This window comes from Paroedura picta, chromosome 1 (genome assembly GCF_049243985.1).
Source record: "Paroedura picta isolate Pp20150507F chromosome 1, Ppicta_v3.0, whole genome shotgun sequence".
Taxonomy (NCBI): domain Eukaryota; kingdom Metazoa; phylum Chordata; class Lepidosauria; order Squamata; family Gekkonidae; genus Paroedura; species Paroedura picta.
The window spans coordinates 44,329,325-44,349,150 of record NC_135369.1 but is presented as its reverse complement, the minus strand read 5'-3'; the positions used below and the strand labels follow the sequence as shown (position 1 = coordinate 44,349,150).

Genomic DNA, 19,826 nt, shown 5'->3' with positions numbered 1-19,826 from the left:
GCATCATGGACCAGCCAGCTCCAACTGAGCCTAGTGACACAGACAGTTCCTCTGAGGAAGAGGCAGCCAGCAGACCTGACCCAAACCTACGGTCAGTAACAGAGACAGTTGCCATAGGAAGCAATCTCTGAGGGGTGGACACGGATACGCAGCCAGGTACAAGTACAATGGACCCTCAGTTCCCCAGTCATGAGTTGGCAAGAGAGGGCCATCTGCTGGTCAGTTCACTTCCTCTGCCTCCAGAACTGCAGGAACAGTGTAGATTAGAAGGAAGAATGGGAGGGAGCTGAAAAATCGAAGGCAGAGTGCCAGACTGACATTACAACACATCCTGCACATCAGCAATGAAGATGAGTGTTTGCAGGAGCAGAACTGAGGTGGCTGGCAGGTGTTTAGCCTGAAGTATAAAAACAGCAAGTAGTAAGGGAGCTATGTGGAAGCAACTTGACTGTTTGTCAGGGATCTTGCAGCTTGTACTGATTTCCTTGCATCTGACCTTGGCCTGTATTAGACACTCTGCTTTTGGATTATCCTTTAGCCTTGAAGCTGTGAGTTAAATCTAACTGGTATCTGACCATTGCAACTGTACTGCGATAAACTCTAATGTTGAGAAACTCCCTCTGTCTCCTATCGTGGCACACTGCTTCATTTCTTTTCTAATAAAACTGACCAGCGTCCTATTTAGATTGAAAGGACAGTTAGAATTGGGTTCAGTATCAATTTTGAGGAGGAGAAGAAAGGAAGAAGAGTTGGTTCTTATATGCTGCTTTTCCCTACCCGAAGGAGTCTCAAAACGGCTTACAGTCGCCTTCCCTTTCCTCTCCCCACAACAGACACCCTATGAGGTAGGTGAGGCTGAGAGAGCCCTGATATCACTGCTCGGTCAGAACAGTTTTATCAGTGCTGTGGCAAGCCCAAGGTCACCCAGCGGGCTGCATGTGGGGGAGTGTGGGATCAAACCCGGCTCGCCAGATTAGAAGTCTGCACTCCTGACCACTACACCAAACTAGTGTAAACTTTCAGATTAAATTCTTAGACACAGTAGAACAGAAGGCAGTTTTGACTCAAAAGCTTACCCCTGAAACTTTGTTCATTTCTAAGGTGCCAGTGTGGTCTCAACTAAATGTTCTGCTGAAGACCAGTTAGGCTACCCTCTAAGACTAGGCTGAAAGAAATTTCTCTAGCCTAAGGAGCCTTCCTTCAGTTTATGCTTAGGTTTTTTTTTTAAATCATGCCTCAGTTAATATTTGACAGGGCTATAAGGGACCACATAAAATATGCTACAGAGATCAGTGATCTATACTAGTACTCCTGAGAAGTGTTCCTTCTGTAGAAGCACTCTCCTAGATTATGATACAGTAAAATCCAAAAAAAAAGTCACACCCTTCTAAGGCCACTGAAATGAATGGCCTTAGAAAGGAGTAACTCTGCTCAGGATTATATTGTGTTCATAAGTGTGTATCATAACAGAAGCAAAACTGAAATGCCACATGCCAGTGTTCCTTTTACTTTGCAAAATTTGAGTGGTGACTATATTGCTGAAGGCTGGTTGAGGGTTTGCTTCCTAAACCATCTAACTTTAAAGTTCAAATTACAATATAGTGTCATAACAATACGTAGCATTTTAAAGCTCTTTCAGTCATTCAAATAATTTCATTTAACTTATCTTGTAACTCTTACAACAGCCCAGCAAGGTAGTTCCGTATCCCCACTTTCATATTATTGCTGGCTGATCCATGGATGAGAGGACACGTCTTGCTTAAAATCACCTAGTGAGCTCATGGTGAAAGTGAGGTTTGAGATAGGGCTTTCCTGACATAACTTATTCTTTTGAGCCACTATGTGGAATGTGCACATATGAAAATAGTTCTGTCTCCTTGCAATAAACACAAAAGCGGGTTTTGCAAGAATTAATTAAGAGTTGGCACAGCGAAAGATTTACACACGAATTAATACAGAAGCCCCATGATTTGATTGGCCAGAAATCATATTAACGCATCTGGGCATCATAAAGTAGCACAGGAAAAACAATGACAATGAAACCTATATACATATTAAACTGCTTCAGTTTACAGATTAAGGGCAGGGACAGTGTAATCTGCCTCAGGAAACTGCCTTCTACTTGTAAAACAAGCAAAGCTTCTGCAAATACACACACACACATACATATATAAATGGAAACTGACAATGCCATGATGTACAAATACTCCAGAGTTACATACTAAAACAGGATTCTACTGATAATATTTTATATTGACTTCAAGGATTGTCAGAGACACCCTCGACTTCAGTAAACCAAATGACCCACCTGCTTCTTAGAAAGCCTAATACTACAATACTCTGCCAAGAACTGATCTTTATGTTTATTGGAGCAAATGTACAAGGAGACAGATTCTCCTTCTGTAAAGTAAACAGGCTTGCCAAATCTAACATGCAAGTGGCACTGACTGACAATTTTCCTTCAATTGTGGTACAGTCCTAAAGAGTTACACTCTTTGAAGCCCACTGTTTGGGACTGCATTGTAAAAAAAAGGGAGGGGATAAAAAATCCAATCAAAACATGATCTTAATGCCTTGGCACACTCAGTAATTGAAAGAAGGGCTGCACACTTGAGGTTGGCAAATTTATGAAGTTTTGGGGTCAGAGCTTCAGAAGAGTGGGGTTTGAGGAGGGGATGGATTGTAGCCGGGTTGCCAAGAGGGTGATCTGGAAATCTAATGAATAAATAAACAATACCATGGATTTCACTCCTCAAAGCAGCCATTTTCTCTGAAGAAATGTTGGTTTGTCATTGCCTGGCTCTGCATAAAATCTCTGGAATTCCTTCATGGTTCCCCATCCAAATACCAACTTGGGCCAACCTTGCTTATCTTCTAAGGTCTAGATGAAATGCAGCCAGCCTGGGCCATCCAGGTTGGGACAACACCTTTTATTGTGACCACCTTACATATTGCACACTTTCAAGTTCCCCAGAGCTCTTTAACAGGCTAAGTGTTAATACATAACCAAAACGGGTCAAAGGAAAGGGAACTGCTAGGCATGCTGGCAAAATTGGTTTGTCAGCAGATTCTAATTGCGTTCACTGAAGTGTAACTTTCTGCTTCTGTTCTCTGCCTTCCGAGAAGCCAACCTGTTCTGTTTAGCATGGCTGCTGTTTTTTTATGTGTTCAAAGGGAGAGTTGTATTTTCAGTTCAACCTGACTAACATGGCTTAACCTCACTAAGTCCGTATAATATAACATATCTCGTATTTTACGAAGGTTCTGGGACCAAACTAGAAAAAGCATAAGGAAATCCATGAATGAATACCTAAGAATTTGTTTAAGTTAAATAGTATCCACAGGGGAGGGGGATTCAGATCTGGGACATGACATGGAGGGGTTTAACCCAGTATCCTCCTCCACCATTGTCCTGATACAGGCAAAGTAACCAGTTTGTTCTGCATCCAGCCCTCCACCCCCACTAAGTAAATACAAACTCTGGGGCATTGTTTGAAGCTGAAAAAACAGCTTAAGGGAAAGGACTAAAATTGCACTTCCCCTCACAACCCTAGTCTGACTTTACCAGTAAAATACTTCAGGAGGTATATTTATTATTTATTATATTTATATTTATATACCGCCCTTCCTGAAGGCTCAGGGCGGTTTACATCAAACAGGAACAATACAAATAACTCATAACTCAGTTTATAATAATACAATAATAACAATAAACAATTATGGAACGATAGCACTGGTGAACGCGTACTGATGGCCCAGTGTGATGGGTGAGTCTGCAGAAATGGTCGTAGCAGGGAGACACAGGGGAGCCGATGGGAAGCAGTGGTTCCGGTCGACCTAAACCAAATGCCTGGCAGAGGAGCTCCCTTTTGCAGGCCCTGCAGAACTGTTCAAGTTCTGTCAGGGCCCTGATCTCCTCTGGGAACTTGATCCAGGGGCCAGGACAGAGAAAGCTCTGGCCCTGGTTGAGGTCAATTGGGCTTCCCTGGGGCCAGGGATCACCAGGAAGTTGGAGGTGGTAGAGTGTAAGGCTCTTTGAGGAGTGTGGGCAGAGCGGTGATCCCTCAGGTATACTGGGCCCAGACTGTGTGTGGCCTTGAAGGTGAAAACCAAAACCTTAAGCCTTATCCAGAATTCAACCGGGAACCAGCATAACTGCTGGAGGATGAGCTGAATGTGGGATCTCCGAGGTGTTGCTGTGAGGACCCTGGCCCCAGCATTAGCTATCTCAGAATTCATTTGTTTTCAAATGAGAATATTTCTAGCCCCTCTTGCTGTGTGTGTGTGTGTGTAAAAGAGGTGTTTCAGCAGCCCCCCCACACACACACAGAATTTAGACGTACTCACACATGTATGGCTCATATTCTACACTTCTTTTTACCCATTAAAGGGTGACCCATTCTGACCTTTACCTGAAGTAGCAAAAGACTTTCCCTTGAACTACCCTTTCCCTCATTCAACGGGATCAGAGGCTTCTTTCAAGTGAGTATATAAAAGGAGCTTGTTTGGTGTAGGACTGCAGTGTGTGCTTGTCAACCAAGGCAGATTTCCTAGTTTCTAAAAGCCTGGAACATAATAACAACATACATACAGAATAAAAACTTGTTCAAGTATCATCATGCTGACTCCCTATTATCATCTTATAAAAACAAAGCATTAAAGATCAGTTCCCCTTCCCCCCCATTTCATAATAATTGCTTTGCAAATCCAAACACATGCCCCTTGGAATCCTACAGGATTATAAGGGCAAGACCTTTATCCCATTGTATTCAGCAAGAATGTTCAGATTAATGAGCAGCTGCATGTTTGTAAAGCCTTCAGACTGGATCCAGATGAAATGAGGGATTTCCACCAATTTTCCCTTCCTACTGCAGACCTCCCTCATACGGCCCCCGGGGTCCTCTATCCCCCAGGAGAAGCATTTTGTACTGATCAGTGAACTACAATGGAAGGAGGAGGCAGAAACGCTCTGTTCCACTGATCAAAGATTTTGTCCGGATCCACCACTGCCATTGTATCAAATCATGTACATGATAACCATTTTGCAACCTACCAAGCAAAAACTTTTAGGTTTTTCCCTCTATGATATAATAAATGTTCTTTGTATCTAAACAGGTTTTTATACCCCCCCCCCGATCTATCCGCCTAGGTGACAAGCAGATGCTGTGTGGGATGTTTTCAGGTTAATCTTTTTCTGTGGCATTGACACCACTCACTGGCTGAATATTCTCCTGAAAATCTATTTATATATTTACTTATATTTCAATTTGTATCCCACCTCTCCCAAGCAAGGCTTGGGGCGGGTAACAATAGTTGGCCCAATATTAAAATCCTGTAAAACAATACAAAATCCTTATATGAAATCCTCCCATAGCAGTGAAAATTCCCACCTCCCTAGCCTCAGCCAAAGACTGGTAGAAGAGCTCCATCTTGCAGGCCCTGTGGAACTCAGAGAGTTCCGACAGGGCCCTCAGCTCTCCAGGGAGCTCATTCCACCAGGTTGGGGCCAGGACTGAAAAGAGCCAGGCCCTGGTTAAGGCCAGACATACCTCTCTTGGTCTGGGGACCTCCCTCAGATTCATAAACACAGAGCACAGTGCCCTGCATGGGGCCTAAGGAGATAGGCGGTCTTGCAGATATGAGGTGCCCAGACCACAGATAACCTATGTGATTTATTTATATCTGTTATTTTATTTATTTATTTAAAACACTGCCTTCTCCTCTCAGGGAATCTCCATACAGTTAATTTTTCTTTAAAAACCAGATCCTTCTTCAGTTCTTTGACATTGCAGGGACCACACACTGCACAGTCAACTATCAATCTTGTGCGATGCTAGGAAAGAAATACAAAACACCCCCCACAAAATATTATTTAGAAAACACCTGAGAAGTGAAGAAGTACCTTTTCTAGGTTTGGCCAAGGTTCCCATGGCTAGTAGTCACAAAAGGGTATTGCAGCATATAACCCCAAGGAATAAATTTCTTTAACCCTCCAGGGATAGTTGTCACCTGTCCCTCGATCTTATGATGTTGCTGTTAGTCCTTTAATAAAGTTTGCTTTCTCTCCAGTTGCTTCTAATCTCAAAATCCATGTATTGATAGGTGGCTAACATGCATTTCTGTTATACATAGATGCTGGTAGGGTCTGGTATCTTAGCTACCTGGGATATATACCACATAGGGGCTTATTTATGCATATATTTCATTTGTATGTATACACTTAAAATGGGTTACATGTCCATGTCTATTGACAGGGTGGTTGTTGTGAGGACAAAAATTGAGGAGGATAGAATGTATTTTATTATAAACTCCCTTGGATCTCCATTGGGGAGAAAAGGGAAGTATAAATATCTAAATTTAAAAAATGTATCTCACAATGCTTCCAATGAATTGTAATAAGAGTATGTGGGAATAGTTTTACTTTCAAGCTGCTCTATACTGAATCAGAGCACTAGTCCATCATGGTCAGTACTGTCCATTCCCAATAGCCGTAGCTGTCCAGGGTGTCAGATATAGGCCTTTCTCATCACCTATTCCCTCATCCTTTTAATTGGTGATGCTAGGAATTAAACCTAGGACCTTTTGCATGCCATGCAGATGCTGCACCCCTAAGACATTCTGTCAAATAAATCACTCCTGTGAGACAGGCTGATCCAAGGGACCATGGCTTCCACCAGGAAGGCCACTTAGGAACTTCTGTAGCTAAACAGGGATTTGGAAAGTTTTCCTACAGGTAAACGCAACACCCCACCAAGACTGTTTGGTCCAGTGACTAAGAACAGTGGATTTTAATCTGGAGAACTGGGTTTGATTCCCCCACTCCTCCCTATGAAATCTGATGGGTGACCTTGCATCAGTCACAGTTCTCTCAGAGCTCTCTCAGCCCCACCTACCTCACAAGATGCCTATTGTAGGGAAGGCAAGGGAAGGAGGCTGGAAGCTGCTTTGAGGCTCCTAATGTAGTGAAAAGAAGAAGAGCTGGCTTTTTTGTTCCCCGTTTTCACTACTTGAAGGAGTCTCAAAGTAGCTTACAATCACCTTTCTTTCCTCTCCCCACAACAGGCACCTTGTGAGGTAGATGTGACTGAGAGAGCTCTGAGAGAACCCAAGGTAACCCAACTGGCTGCATGTGGAGGAGTGAGGAATAAAACTCAGTTCTCCAGATTGGAGATGGCCTCTCTTAACCACTACACCAAGGTGGCTCTCCAGATCTCACCAAGGTTGGCATAAAAAACAATTCTTCTTCTTCTTCATCTTCCTTGTCTTCATCTTCTCCTCCTCAACCTACACCACTCGCAGATCACAGACCAAAGCCCCCCCCCCCAAGCAGCATCCAGAGGCTGAGGGGAGAGGACTCGTCAAGGCCGATGGGCAGGACCAGAGGCGCCACGCAGCTTTGTTGCCCTCCCCTGGCCGGGGAAGCGGAGTGCTGGCCGGTTTCCAGCGAATATGGCACCCAAACTGCTGAGCACTGGCCAGGGCAGAGGCGAGGCTTCATTTAGTAAAAAGCTATGTAATGACATTTTAAAATTCTGCCTTGTTCCCCTGCTGGTAGGAAACACCGTCTCTCTGGACTTTGCCGCGATTAGTTTCCAGGCGCCGCCAGATTTGAGCTGTGCCGCACAGAGAGGTCGTGGAAATTGGGGTCAGCTCCCGGCGTGCTTCCCAGCTCAGCTGAAGCAGGAGAAGTCTCTCCCACTCCTTCCAAGCCGTTTCGTGAAAAGCACCCCCCCCCTCCATCCCCGGCACCTTCCAGGATTCTGTGGTCGCAGGAGGGACGAGCCGCTCTTCTCCCACTGCTCCGGCTGAAGGAGCTCGCAAGGCACAGTGGCGCTCCCGCCCGGCACTCAGGCTCACAATCTGTGCCCCAAGAGCGCTCCCCCGCGCTCGCCCTCGGGGGGCAGCAAAAGGGCATTGTACCTTGTCCGGAGGAGGCCGATCCATTCAGCAGCGGCAGCAGCAGCGCCAGCACCAGCGACAGCCAGACAAGCTCCCCCATGGTGGGAAAAGTTTGGCAACACTTCGATCTGGGCACTCGACCACCTCGGGATCGCCCCTTGCCCAGCCCACCGCGGTAATTCCTCCCGGTCCTGCCTCGCCAGCCAGGCAGGTCACCAACTCCTGGGGCTCTCAGCCGCCGCCACGAACCTTCACTCCGGCCCGGAGACTGGCCCAAAACAAAAGTTCTCGGGAAACTTCAGAAGGGGCGGGACGGAGGCCGGGGCTGCCGAAGGTCCCACCTCCAAGCCCTGGTGGCAAAGAGTGTAGAGTGTGGAGACTCGGAGTAAGAGGAGGGGCTTCTCTGTGCCTGGATTCGGGGGGTGGGAGGGGGAGTCAAGGGGCTCCGATCCCTGACTCCGCCAAACGTAACCAGGATTTTATGTTGAGGTCTCCTCTTTTAAACCCACGTCTTTCGAGTGGTTCAGCTCGGTATTACTCCATCGGACGCTCGGAATTGACAGCCATGAGAGCAAATTCCATGGCTCTTAAGAGATTCTGAAATGGGGCTTCCTTCTGCCCTCTTTATTCATTTTTAAAGCAAGATTTTGAGAACCTCTGCCAGAAGGAGGATCATTCCAGAGCAGTAGCCAACTCAGTCTGCTGTGACAAAACTTCATTCCAGCGTTCATTTTCACCCACTAGCGCCCACTTTGTCAAATGCAGGTGTTGCATCAGAAGAAGTGGGCTCTAGTCCACGAAAGATTATGATGGAATAAAATTCTGTTAGGCTTTAAGTGCCAGCTTATTTTTGCCCAAATGGCTCTTAATGTAGACAACTTGGTATAAATAGTATCAGGGTCAGGTCAATCTTCCCTTCATTCCCTTTAGACTTCTGACATAGAGTGTGTGCACTTTTTCAGCATGGAAGTATTTACTCAGAAGTAGGGCCCACTGTATTTATTGGGGCTAGCTCTGGAAGCTAAAATGAGGCTAACATGAGGCTATCATACTTTGGTCATGTTATGAGAAGACAAGAGTTACTGGGAAAGACAAAGATATAGGTGGGTAACCAGGCTGCTCTGAAGCTTCAGAACAACGTTTGAGTCCAGTGGCACTTTTAAGACTAACAAAAAATTTATTCAAGGCTTTCTTTTGCATGCACACTTCTTCACATGCACTTATGCTCGGAAAAACTGAAAGCAGTAACAAAAGAGGAAGACCCAACATGAGATGCATTGACTCAATCAAGGAAGCCATGGCCCTCGGTTTGCAAGGCCCTGAGCAAGGCTGAATGATAGGATGTTTTGGAGGTCATTAATTCATAGGGTTTCCATAAATTGGAAGCCACTTGATGGCCCTTAATACAACATACACACATCCTCTTGTGAACATGCAAAAAATTGTGATTTTCCTTGGAATGATGACATTTCACTTTGTGTGTCACCACTATTTAAATCCATTTTACTCTCTCTGATTTTCTCTACATGGAGGAGTCTCCAAGTGGCTTACAATCACCTTCCTCTCCACACCACAGACATCCTCTGAGGTAGGTGGGGCTGAGAGAGTTCTGAGAGAACTCTGACCTGCCCAAGGCTTCATGTAGAGGAGAGGGGAATCGAACCTGGTTCTCCAGATTAGAGTCCATCACTCTCAGCCACTACACCAAGCTGGTTCTCATGACCAGATTGTTTTGGGGGTAGTTTTAAGCTTGAAAGGTGAACTCATGCTATCAAGAACTATAAGAATTTGAAGGGTGAGGCTGACCCCAAAAAGCACTTTTTCATAGAATGTATTATTAACATGAACTTCACTGTCACTAGATGTCGGAGTGCAGGACTATGGGGAGGAGAAATGATGAGAAGGGGTTATATAACATTTCAGGCTGTAAATGTGGAATTACATGGTTCAGAGTTCTCGGTAGAGTGTGCACTTACTTTCTTTATTCCATTGTCAATCCTGTTGAATTCGGATCGCTTTGAACTCGGGTCTTCCTCCCCCCCCCCCATTGAAACAGGAAAGTCTTCTGCATGTGGTTAAGGTAGTTCAGAAGGTGCGAAGCCTCTTTCTTTCTTTTCTTGAAGGGGGGGGGGAGAAGAGCCAAGCAGGGAGCCTCTTTCTTTTCTTGAAGGGGGTGGGGGAAAGGATCGAAAAAGGCAGAGGAAAAATCCAGGACCGACAGAAGTTGAGAGAAATTAGGGGCTTCTCCTTTAAGGCAAGTGTGTCACATGACCAGGTGTAGCCTATCAGAGGTTCTCTACCACGGAGCTTTCTTTATTCAGGATTAACAGCACTCTGAGATATCGCACAATAAAGGTAGGGTCACTCCGGATCAATCCTTCTTGCTGCAGAAGGAAAATTAAAATTGCCCAAAATCCAAACGGAAATCGCATTCTGTGTAGAGGGCAGGGGCTGAATCGATCTTGGGTTGGAATAAAAGCTCCGTGCAGTTTACACCCTCCTGTGTTAATAATTCCCCTCTGTAGAAAACTAGAACTGCATGTGAAGAGCTAGGCCAGAATCTTTTCCCCTGATGTGCTAATTTTTTAAACAAAAGAAGTCGCAGGCAGTGTAATCTGCCTGCTTGCAGCCTACTTGCAGTAATCTGCCTACTTGCAGCCTGAAATGGTATATCTCATTCTACTGCCACACATTCCTGCCACTTCATTCTGCTACATCAGTAGAAAGGCTGAGGTTAAAGTGGACTTTGATAAATTTCATAGAATCACAGAATAGAGAATAATTTATGGATCAAATTAATTTATCTAATTTGTGGGATTACATAAACTTGTGGTCTACCAGTGACTATTGGTTTAGAGGAAGAACATATTTGAATACTAGTTGCTGAAGGAATTGGGTCTTTGTATTTTTTGTTGTGGGCTTTCCAGAAGCATTTAATCAGTCACTGACCGTTTATGCACTGGGAACTTCACTGCCCCAGCTCCCGTGCAGGAGCAAAAATCGGGGACAGATGAGGAACACCGGGCCAAATGCTACCCCCTGGTGGCTGCAGGAAGAGGTGGGGCAACCTGCCACGATTAAAACTGTAGCCTGCAGCCCAGCATGAAACCTCCAGTGCATAAACGGTCACTGTGAGCAACAGGATACTGCAGTTGGTAAGCCTTTGGCCTGATCCAGCAGGGCTCTTCTTAAGGAGCAACTTCCTCGATCCCTGTGTGTCTCAAGATGAGATACTCTTCATCAGGGGAGATGAATAACAGAAGTAACTATTTACTATCTGTTTACCCTGCCCTTTCTCCAAGAAGTTCAGATCAAGGTGTGTGATTTCTCCTTATCCCCATTTTATTCTCACAATGTAGAGAAATAGATTAGGCTAAGAAATAGTGACTGGCTCAATGTCACCTGGTGAGTTTCACTGTAGAATTTGAACTCAAGTTCTAGCTTCATGTTAACCACAGTCTGGCAAAGAAGTAGTCAGGTCAGGCCTTCAATTTAGACTTATTCAAAACAATTTCTCATAAGATATCCAAGTGGTCAGGAGAGAAGGAGGCTGAAGGAACTGTGTTAAAAAACAAACAAAAAAAACCCACCCCCAGCAACCCTCTGCATGTGTCTTTCTCTCAGCAGGGATGAAAGTAGTAGGGAGGGGGGTCAGGGAGGGGGAAAGGCATCAGAGGCAGTAGATAGGAACTCGGCTTCCCTGTGGCCAGTTTCAGTCTCAGAGGATGCATTGTAAACAAGGAAAAACATCCCTCCAAATCATTATGGAACTGTAAGTAACACATAGTTCTGCTGTTGAAGCTCAATTCTATCCCCTCAAAATCCCCTAATAGATGCTACCTACCACTTAAGAAGTCCAAACAATTTTTAAAACCCTTTTTACTAGAGAACTATATGGAAAATTGATTTGCATTAATCTAATGCCACAAATCAGGCTACATACAAGCATAAATGCTGAAGAGACTAATACTTGTCCTTAATATTCCTTAATAAAGAGCATCTTAATGCTAAACACATTGGGATTTGATATATTTTATTGGGGGGGGAGGTAAAATGTCCTTTAAGTAACTTTATAATAATACTGTAACATTGGCTAGATTTTAGAATATTCAGAACCATCTTAGCACGGACTATAATCAAATATATACTATATTCCAAACATAAAGCTTCAGCAAGAAATAAGGGGGGAAGGGACCTAAGAAATTGTTCCCAGATGCTGTTGGCTCTAAACAATGCTTGCTTAGTACAGAGTGCAAGCTGCTGTACTGGCAGATATTTCTGCATCTCTCTTTTACTCAAGAACTGAAAACATCTGTAAGCAATCAGCCACTGAGCAAAGGCACGTGCCTCTAGTAACAGTGGAGGAGTAAACTGGACGTGACTCAGATCTTAGAACTGAGCCTCAGCCAGTTTTCTGAAAAGTGGGGTTTGGCAGAAATTTCAAGGCAGTGCAGGCAAGATGTGTGCATGCTGAGCCTTCCTCCATACCCGCCCTTCCCTCTGAAACTGTTCCCCCCCAACTTCCCCCCTCCCATAGGGAAGGAAAGGATAGGCAAAAACAGCTTTAAATAGAAATGGGAGGGGGAGGTAGCAAGGGAGCAGCACACCCCTGCCTTGGCTATTTTTCAATTTCTTTCTACCTCCAGCTTTGCAGGAAATGAGTGGTAACCTGATTCTGACATGTGGGCCCTTTCACTGTAACATCTAGCTTAAGGTGACCAGATTTTAACACTGGAAAAGCGGGACACCGTTGACTGGGGGTGGTGGTGTTCTTGATTAAAAATTTGGTCTATATGAAGCAACAAAAAGTTTCATTGAACGCATAGAACACAAAAATAGTATTGTAATATATATTTTTTTAAATTTCAACATAAGTACAATTTGCCAGGTACCCCCAAATGTCCCTCCAAAAGTGGGACAATCTGGTCACCTTAATCTTGCTTGACCCTCAGAAGAGAGCAAAACAAGCACTGCAGAACAGAGCTGATAGAAGAGAAGCAGAAAGAGTTTCTCTCATCTTTAACCTGTGGTTCTCTCTTCTGCTGCATTCCAGTGGGGCCCGACCCCTTCTCTCTGCTTCAAGTTCTGCTGAATAAACAGAAAGAAATTCCAAGCTGGCGATGGCAAAAAGCTTTATTCAGAATGAATTCCTAGGTATAAAACCTCGTTTTCGTATTTTACTTCCTCAGTAAACTGTAACAAAATCAAAGTATATTATGTCTTCAGACCTTATATAACATGAAAATATAAATTTTATGTAACTAAAATAGTTTTCTACCTTATTTATGATTTTTTTTCCAGGGATACAAACAAGGTCTTCAAACCACTATCTAATTCTGGAAACAAATAAACATTTTACAAAATCTTACAGCAAAAAGGGAATTATTAAAGAACATATGTTAAATATACATACCTTATATTTTATATTTTAAGTCATATAATTTGGGTCTAATAGTATCAAAGGTCCATAAAGGTAATTATCTTATAAATGACCCAAAAGCCTCTAGGTGTCTACATTGTTTAATTAGTTCTGCTGAGGCAGGGCAAGCGGCCCGGACCCATTTTTTAATTTTAGTAAAGGAACTCCTTTAAAAAACTTGTTTACTTAATGGCTTTCAAGATGTCCATTATTATAACTATCTGCATATATTATCTAACTTCAAGGACCTCATTCTGCATCATCTTTCAAAGGGCCCCTACATGCAGACCTTCCTTTGTTCCAGGGTTTGCCAGGGCTTGCCCTCACACGGGATCCCCAACCTTTCTGAGCCTGTGGATACCTTTGGAATTCTAAGATGCTGTGGTGGGCAAAGCAACAAAATTCCTGTCACAAAATGGTTGTCGCGGGAGGTGGAGACAGCCATTACGTTATTGCTGCAGCTTAACTTCAGGGAAGAACCTTGTGCTGTGGGGGCAGCTAATCATGCCAAGGCAAGTTTTTAAAAATCTGCAGAGTTAAAAACAATTTCCAGTCAATGCAAAGCCTTGCTGGGCAAAATACACACCTGACCCTGACCACTTCCTAAACTCAATCAGGAGGTGCCAGAAAAGGTATCAGTGGGCACCATGTTGGGGACCCCTGACCTAGCATCTGTGCTAAATACTATGTTCTAGCCTTGGACCACATGAAGCACAAACCAATGAAAATACCCTGAAGCTGTTCTGTTGCTTCCAAGCAGGTTCCTACAAATAGGGAGCAAGGGGAGAAATAGCTTCTTTATCAAGGAATGCTGTTTCCAGATACAACCAGGGAGTTGCAGAAGACTTCAGGAAGTGTTCTGCAGCACCTATGGAGAAACAGGCCAGGCTTGGGCATGTGAAAATAAGCCATATATGGTGGCTATATCATAGAATCATAGAGTTGGAAGGGGACATACAGGCCATCTAGTCCAACCCCCTGCTCAACGCAGGATCAGCCCTAAGCATCCTAAAGCATCCAAGAAAAGTGTGTATCCAACCTTTGCTTGAAGACTGCCAGTGAGGGGGAGCTCACCACCTCCTTAGGCAGCCTATTCCACTGCTGAACTGACTGTGGTTCTAGCTGCACAGAATTTGAAGGCTTCTCTGCTTCCTCCCTCCCAGAAATCCACCCATGTGTTCTGCTCTGGACCGGTTTGCATCATTATACTCTGTTACCTCTGCTATAGTTTAATGCAGGTCCTCCAGATGTCCTCCAGATGTCCATGAACTACAATTCCCATGAGCCCCTGCCAGCAAATGAATTGTAGTCCATGAACATCTGGAGGACCACAGGTTGACTACCCCAGGATGTTATTGTTATTGTGAAAAGCTGAGTTCCATGTACTGTTTTCTGCGTTTTATGTAAACCGCCGTGAGCCTCAGGGGAGAGCGGTATATAAAATAAATGAATAAGTAAATAAATAAAGTTGGAGGGGATCACAAGGAAAGCAGGAGCCACTGGTACCCTTGTGTATCTCTGACTGCTTATTACTTGTTAATTTTTCAAAGGAGAAGAAGAGTTGGTTCTTATATGCCGCTTTTCTCTACCAGAAGGAGTCTCAAAGCGGCTTACGTTCACCTTCCTTTTCCTCTCCCCACAACAGACACCCTGTGAGGTAGGTGAGGCTGAGAGAGCCCTGATATTACTGCTCAGTCAGAACAGCTTTATCAGAACTGTGGTGAGCCCAAGGCCACCCAGCTGCCTGCATGTGGAGGAGTAGGGAATCAAACCCAGCTCGCCAGATTAGAAATCTGCACTCCTAACCACTATACCAAGCTGGCTCTTTCTGGTGGGATTGGAAGTGGGAGAAATAGAAAATTAACCATAAGGAGAAAGATAAGCTTTGATTAATAATGGGGGGTGGGGGGGAGAGCAGCCAGAAATTTCCACATTTTTCTGCTCTGGGAGGGTCCCTTCAGAATTTTCAAGGGGAAGAACTACGCTGCATGCAGCTATTTTTAACATAGGGAGTGAGGCCAGGTTGCAATTTCCTTCATGATGCTAGTCAAGCCTATTGACTTTGTAACTGTTCTGTGATCTGGGAATGCACCCCTGAGCAGCAGTCTTCAATCCTTCCAGACCTGGAAGTTAATAAACATGGGGGCCAATGAGATGCAAGCACATGATGCATTATTTGAATTATGTGACAGGAAGAACAGGAGCCAGAGCTATGACCTCACCAGTGTTAAGGCCAATGTGGAGGCAGTGGATTCAAAGAGCTGGAGATGGAACACAGGATGAATACCAGAAAGTATAACATAGGAATGACTCAAAGTCAGGGCCATATAGGAACCCACCACGGAGTAACCTCAGCTCACTGTCCTGTTGCTCCAATCAGTTTGGCACCTGTTCTCCATGAGTGTGAAGTGTCAGCAGGTCTTTCCAAAAGATGCCCTCCAAGATTTCTCCACGGGGACTCATGATGCATCAGTCGGAGCTTCACAACCCAGCTAAAGGTCTCCACTAGTTGAAGACCAGTATTGTAGAAAAGACCCAGCACTTCGCTGCTGCTGAACTTAAGGGACAATTGTTTAGTGTTTATAAAACTGTGCCTAATATTGCGATATAGAATCATGTCCTTCCATTCCTACACATGAGTCTTTTGCCAGCTCAGACCAATGTATGTAAAGAATAGAACTGTATTAATGGTTAGTGTCTTTATCTTTAATGCCAGCTATCTGCACAGTTTATACTTTCAAGTCTGTATGAGTTAACATGAAGGGACAGCATGGTATTCTCCCACTGTACTTGCTTCCGTATCTTATATGGTTTTAAAAAGAACTTCTCTGGAACGGAGTAGTGCTATGGTGTTGATTAGAGAACAGACAAAATCCCATGTAACTGCATAGTGCTGTAAGTCAGAGGTCTCCCAAATAGTACACCATTCTGTCAGAAAATGCATATTAATTTGAAGTATCACTTCTGTGCGCTTTACTGCAATATGACCATATTGTCTTAATCCTCTATGAAAGCAGAAGCCTGGAGTAATGAATTGCATGGCATCATGATGGCTGTCTGACACCTAGTGCCACTAACTGGGGATGCAATTTAATTGTAATTACATGATCACTTATTTTCAATATCCATGATTTTTCAAAGGCTGGAATGGGAAAGCTTCTATAGATTGGAAGTCAAAAGCAGTTGGGCCTTCATGAACTTCACAGCTTCAAAATGTTTCAGCTTACCTTTCTCAGAGGAGATTCAAAGTCAGAGGATCAGAAAGGACTGCAATACTAATACAGTTGGAATGGCTTTATTAGTTTGGATAACACCATCTGCTCAGACCTACATGGTCCAGCTAGAATCATGGAATTGGAAGGGGAAATACCAAGATCTATGCACCCTGATTTCATCAGACCTTGAAAACCATGCAGGGTTGGCCCTGGTTAGTACTTGGATGAGAGAACCACCAATGAAACCCCACAGACAGCTTCTGAATACCGTTGCTGAGGGGCAGCAACAGGAAGGGCTTTGGTCTTCCATACCCTGCTTGTAGGCTTTCCTGGAGCATCTGGTAGGCCATTGTGTGAAACAGGATGCTGGACTACATGGATCATTCATCTGATCCAGAATGGCGGCTCTTATGTTTATATGCTCTCTTACTGTACCCCTTCCCTTCCTGCTCCTGGCCACCAAAACTAAGATTCAGGTGGGTAGCCATGTTGGTCTAAAGCAGCAGAACAAAGTTAAAGGTGCCACTGGACTTAAATATAATTATTCTGCTTTTAAAATTTGTATGGGCCCAGATCTCCAGTAAAAAATAATTTCTAAGCTGAGAAACAGCCGCTAAGAATGTTCCTAACTGCGTATACAGTCTATAGAGGAGACCATTCCTGATCATTTTAATGGTCATGCAAAGACATGGGATGGAAGCAGCTTTTACGGTATGCTGGGCACATGTGCATTAAACTGAGCTTGGAAAGCAACAGATGACAGTACAGAACAACCCACCAATGACGGAAGCATCTGCATAGACAAGCAAACCTACATGCATATTAAAAATGGCTTTCAACCTTTATTCAAAAGGAAGGAGAAAAGTAAAATAATAGTCTGAACAAGACTGCACATACTTGTCTTATGATGCCATATACCCCTGATGGCATGAATGAAGAGAGTTGCAAGAAGTATTCCTAAACGTGTTCTCAGAAGTAAGTCCCATTTAGGCAAGGGGGACTTACTCTCTAATAAGTGTGCTTAGAATTTGCTTTCTACTGAATCAGACCACTTGTCTATGAAGGCCAGTCCTACGTATTCTGAGTGGGGGTGGCTCTCTAGAGCAGGGGTAGTCAAACTGCAGCCCTCCAGATGTCCATGGACTACAATCGCCATGAGCTCCTGCCAGCATTTGCTGGCAGGGGCTCATGGGAATTGTAGTCCATGGACATCTGGAGGGCCACAGTTTGACTACCCCTGCTCTAGAGTCTCAAGCAGAGGTCTTTCCCATCTACTAACAACTTCATTAACATAAACCCGCCATATTTTGGGGAGGCACTTTAACCGAACTTTCTCCCCAAAGGATGCAACTTAATTGTTCATACATCTGCCTGTAGGATCTGGCTGACAGAAATATTGTTTTCCCTTTCAGCAGAGTTACAGAGTCAGTCCCTTGCAATTGGTTTTCAAAGTTGCAAGTTGCCAAGACAGCATTTGTTGGTATTCCAGTGAATAGCTACCCAGAATCCTAGTCTGTTCTCTGTGAATGAATATGAAGCAAAGGGCTAGGCAGGTCATCGGGCGCCCCTGGCACTATATCACAGGATCTGTGGTAAGGGGGGTGGGTAGGAAGTTTTCATCGCCAGGAGGTGGATTAGATGGATTTTATCATTGTTTTCATAGGATGTTATTGTGGGTTGTCTATTGTTACCCACTGCAAGCCACATCAGAGGGAATGGCAGGATATAAATGTTTTTATAAATAAATAAAATATTGTGTCACTGGTATTAGTATTTCCTGAGGACATATACCAGAAACTTTTAAAGCAGCTGAGTATTTTGGCTAGTCACAGCTCCCAAATCCATGGAGCTGAATGGAACTTCTGGCATGCTAACTGGTTCAGCCTGTAATTCTTAATGAGAGACAACAATCCAAGGCACAAACTGCAACGCACATTACTTGGCATATTAATTTGCTGGACACACTCCAGATGCCTGTCATTATGCTGATGGGTTTTTACAGGGCTGAGCCTTATTATATGTTTGCATAATCATGGCTTTTGTTGCCCACTTGTTGAAAACAACTTGAACTAATAATGTGTTCAGTAAAATAATGAGGACCCGCTTCAGAGCTATATTGAAATTCAAGACTTTTACTGGAACTCTAAAACAACAAATGCTAGCTTAGCAGCACGTGCCCCTAAAAAGGGAGAGAGGACTTGCAATAGATGGATACTCTAGTCTAAGCCACATCCAATGAATGAATGCACACACAGTTTCACTCATAAGACAGGTAGTAACAACCATCTTCCATTTGAACTGCTATACCTGTACTGCCCCCCAAGTTCAACTCATAGAAGGACAGTTGTATGTTTCCAGCAGATGCAGCCAGGAGGGTGCTTCATTTGGCTGACATAGCCTTATAAGAGCCACAGGCAACCCTTCTATCCTCCTATGGAATAGCCAATCCACATGCAGCGATCTTGAGAATCAGATCCTTATGCAGGCACAGTTACATACCAGGAAGCCAGGCAAACATTGGATCCCTCACCACCTGCCTGCCTTATGAAATGATGTCTTTCTGCTGATCTGTTACAGGTCTGGGCTTGATTTAAATACGATGTTGGTAAGCCAAAAACAATTATGCACGAAACATTGCACAGGCCCATTTTCCTACTCAGAATCCCTATTAAAATGTGGCTGGCCTCAACAAGAAGGCTAAAAATGCCCTGGCTTCAGCATAGTGGAATGACCTGTCAAGAGCGATCCAGGCCCTTTGGGAACAGTCAAAATTTTGAAGGACCTGTAAAATGGAGCTTTTGCACCAGACATATGGTTGGGGTCATTGTCAGCTCTTGGGAACATCTTTGAATGGCACCCCCTGCCTACATCTTCTCCCTCCCCCCCGCATCTGAACCTTGGGGACTGTACATTTAGTCTGGATCTATTAACCCTATGTTTATAGGGAGATCTTATGATGGGGTGATTGGCTTTATGTTTTAGGAGTTTTAAGTAATTTCTAACAGGTTTTTATATTTGTATTGGATTTTAATGATGTTAGCTGCCTCGAGAGCGCTGTTGCAGAGGGGCGGCCTAAAAATGTCATCTAATCTAATAAATACATAAAAGCAGCTACCTGTGCTTAGGTAACAGTCTAGCTGCATTTCTGTTGCTGATGCTTTTCTGCTGTTCTGTTATAGGTCTGGGCTTGATTTAAGTATGATGTTGGTAAGCTAAAAATTATCTATTCCGGGGCAGATGTTACAAGGCATGCTCACTAATTTTGCCTAGCTGCTCCGTAAAAGTAGAAGTCC

At 44.0% G+C, this 19,826-nt stretch overlaps 1 protein-coding gene across 2 annotated transcripts in view; it reads right to left on the bottom strand.

Moving 5' to 3' along the window:
- MERTK (MER proto-oncogene, tyrosine kinase) overlaps window positions 1-8,249 on the bottom strand; it is a 76,234-nt gene extending 67,985 nt beyond the window's left edge. Inside the window, exon 1 of one of the 2 annotated variants that reach the window (XM_077336271.1) lies at window positions 7,921-8,249. In XM_077336271.1, the coding sequence (XP_077192386.1) occupies window positions 7,921-7,999 (79 nt within the window). In that variant the 5' untranslated portion in view covers window positions 8,000-8,249. The remainder of the gene's footprint in view (window positions 1-7,920) is intronic. The other variant, XM_077336267.1, reaches the window with a different exon arrangement.
- Window positions 8,250-19,826: the final 11,577 nt, after the last annotated feature.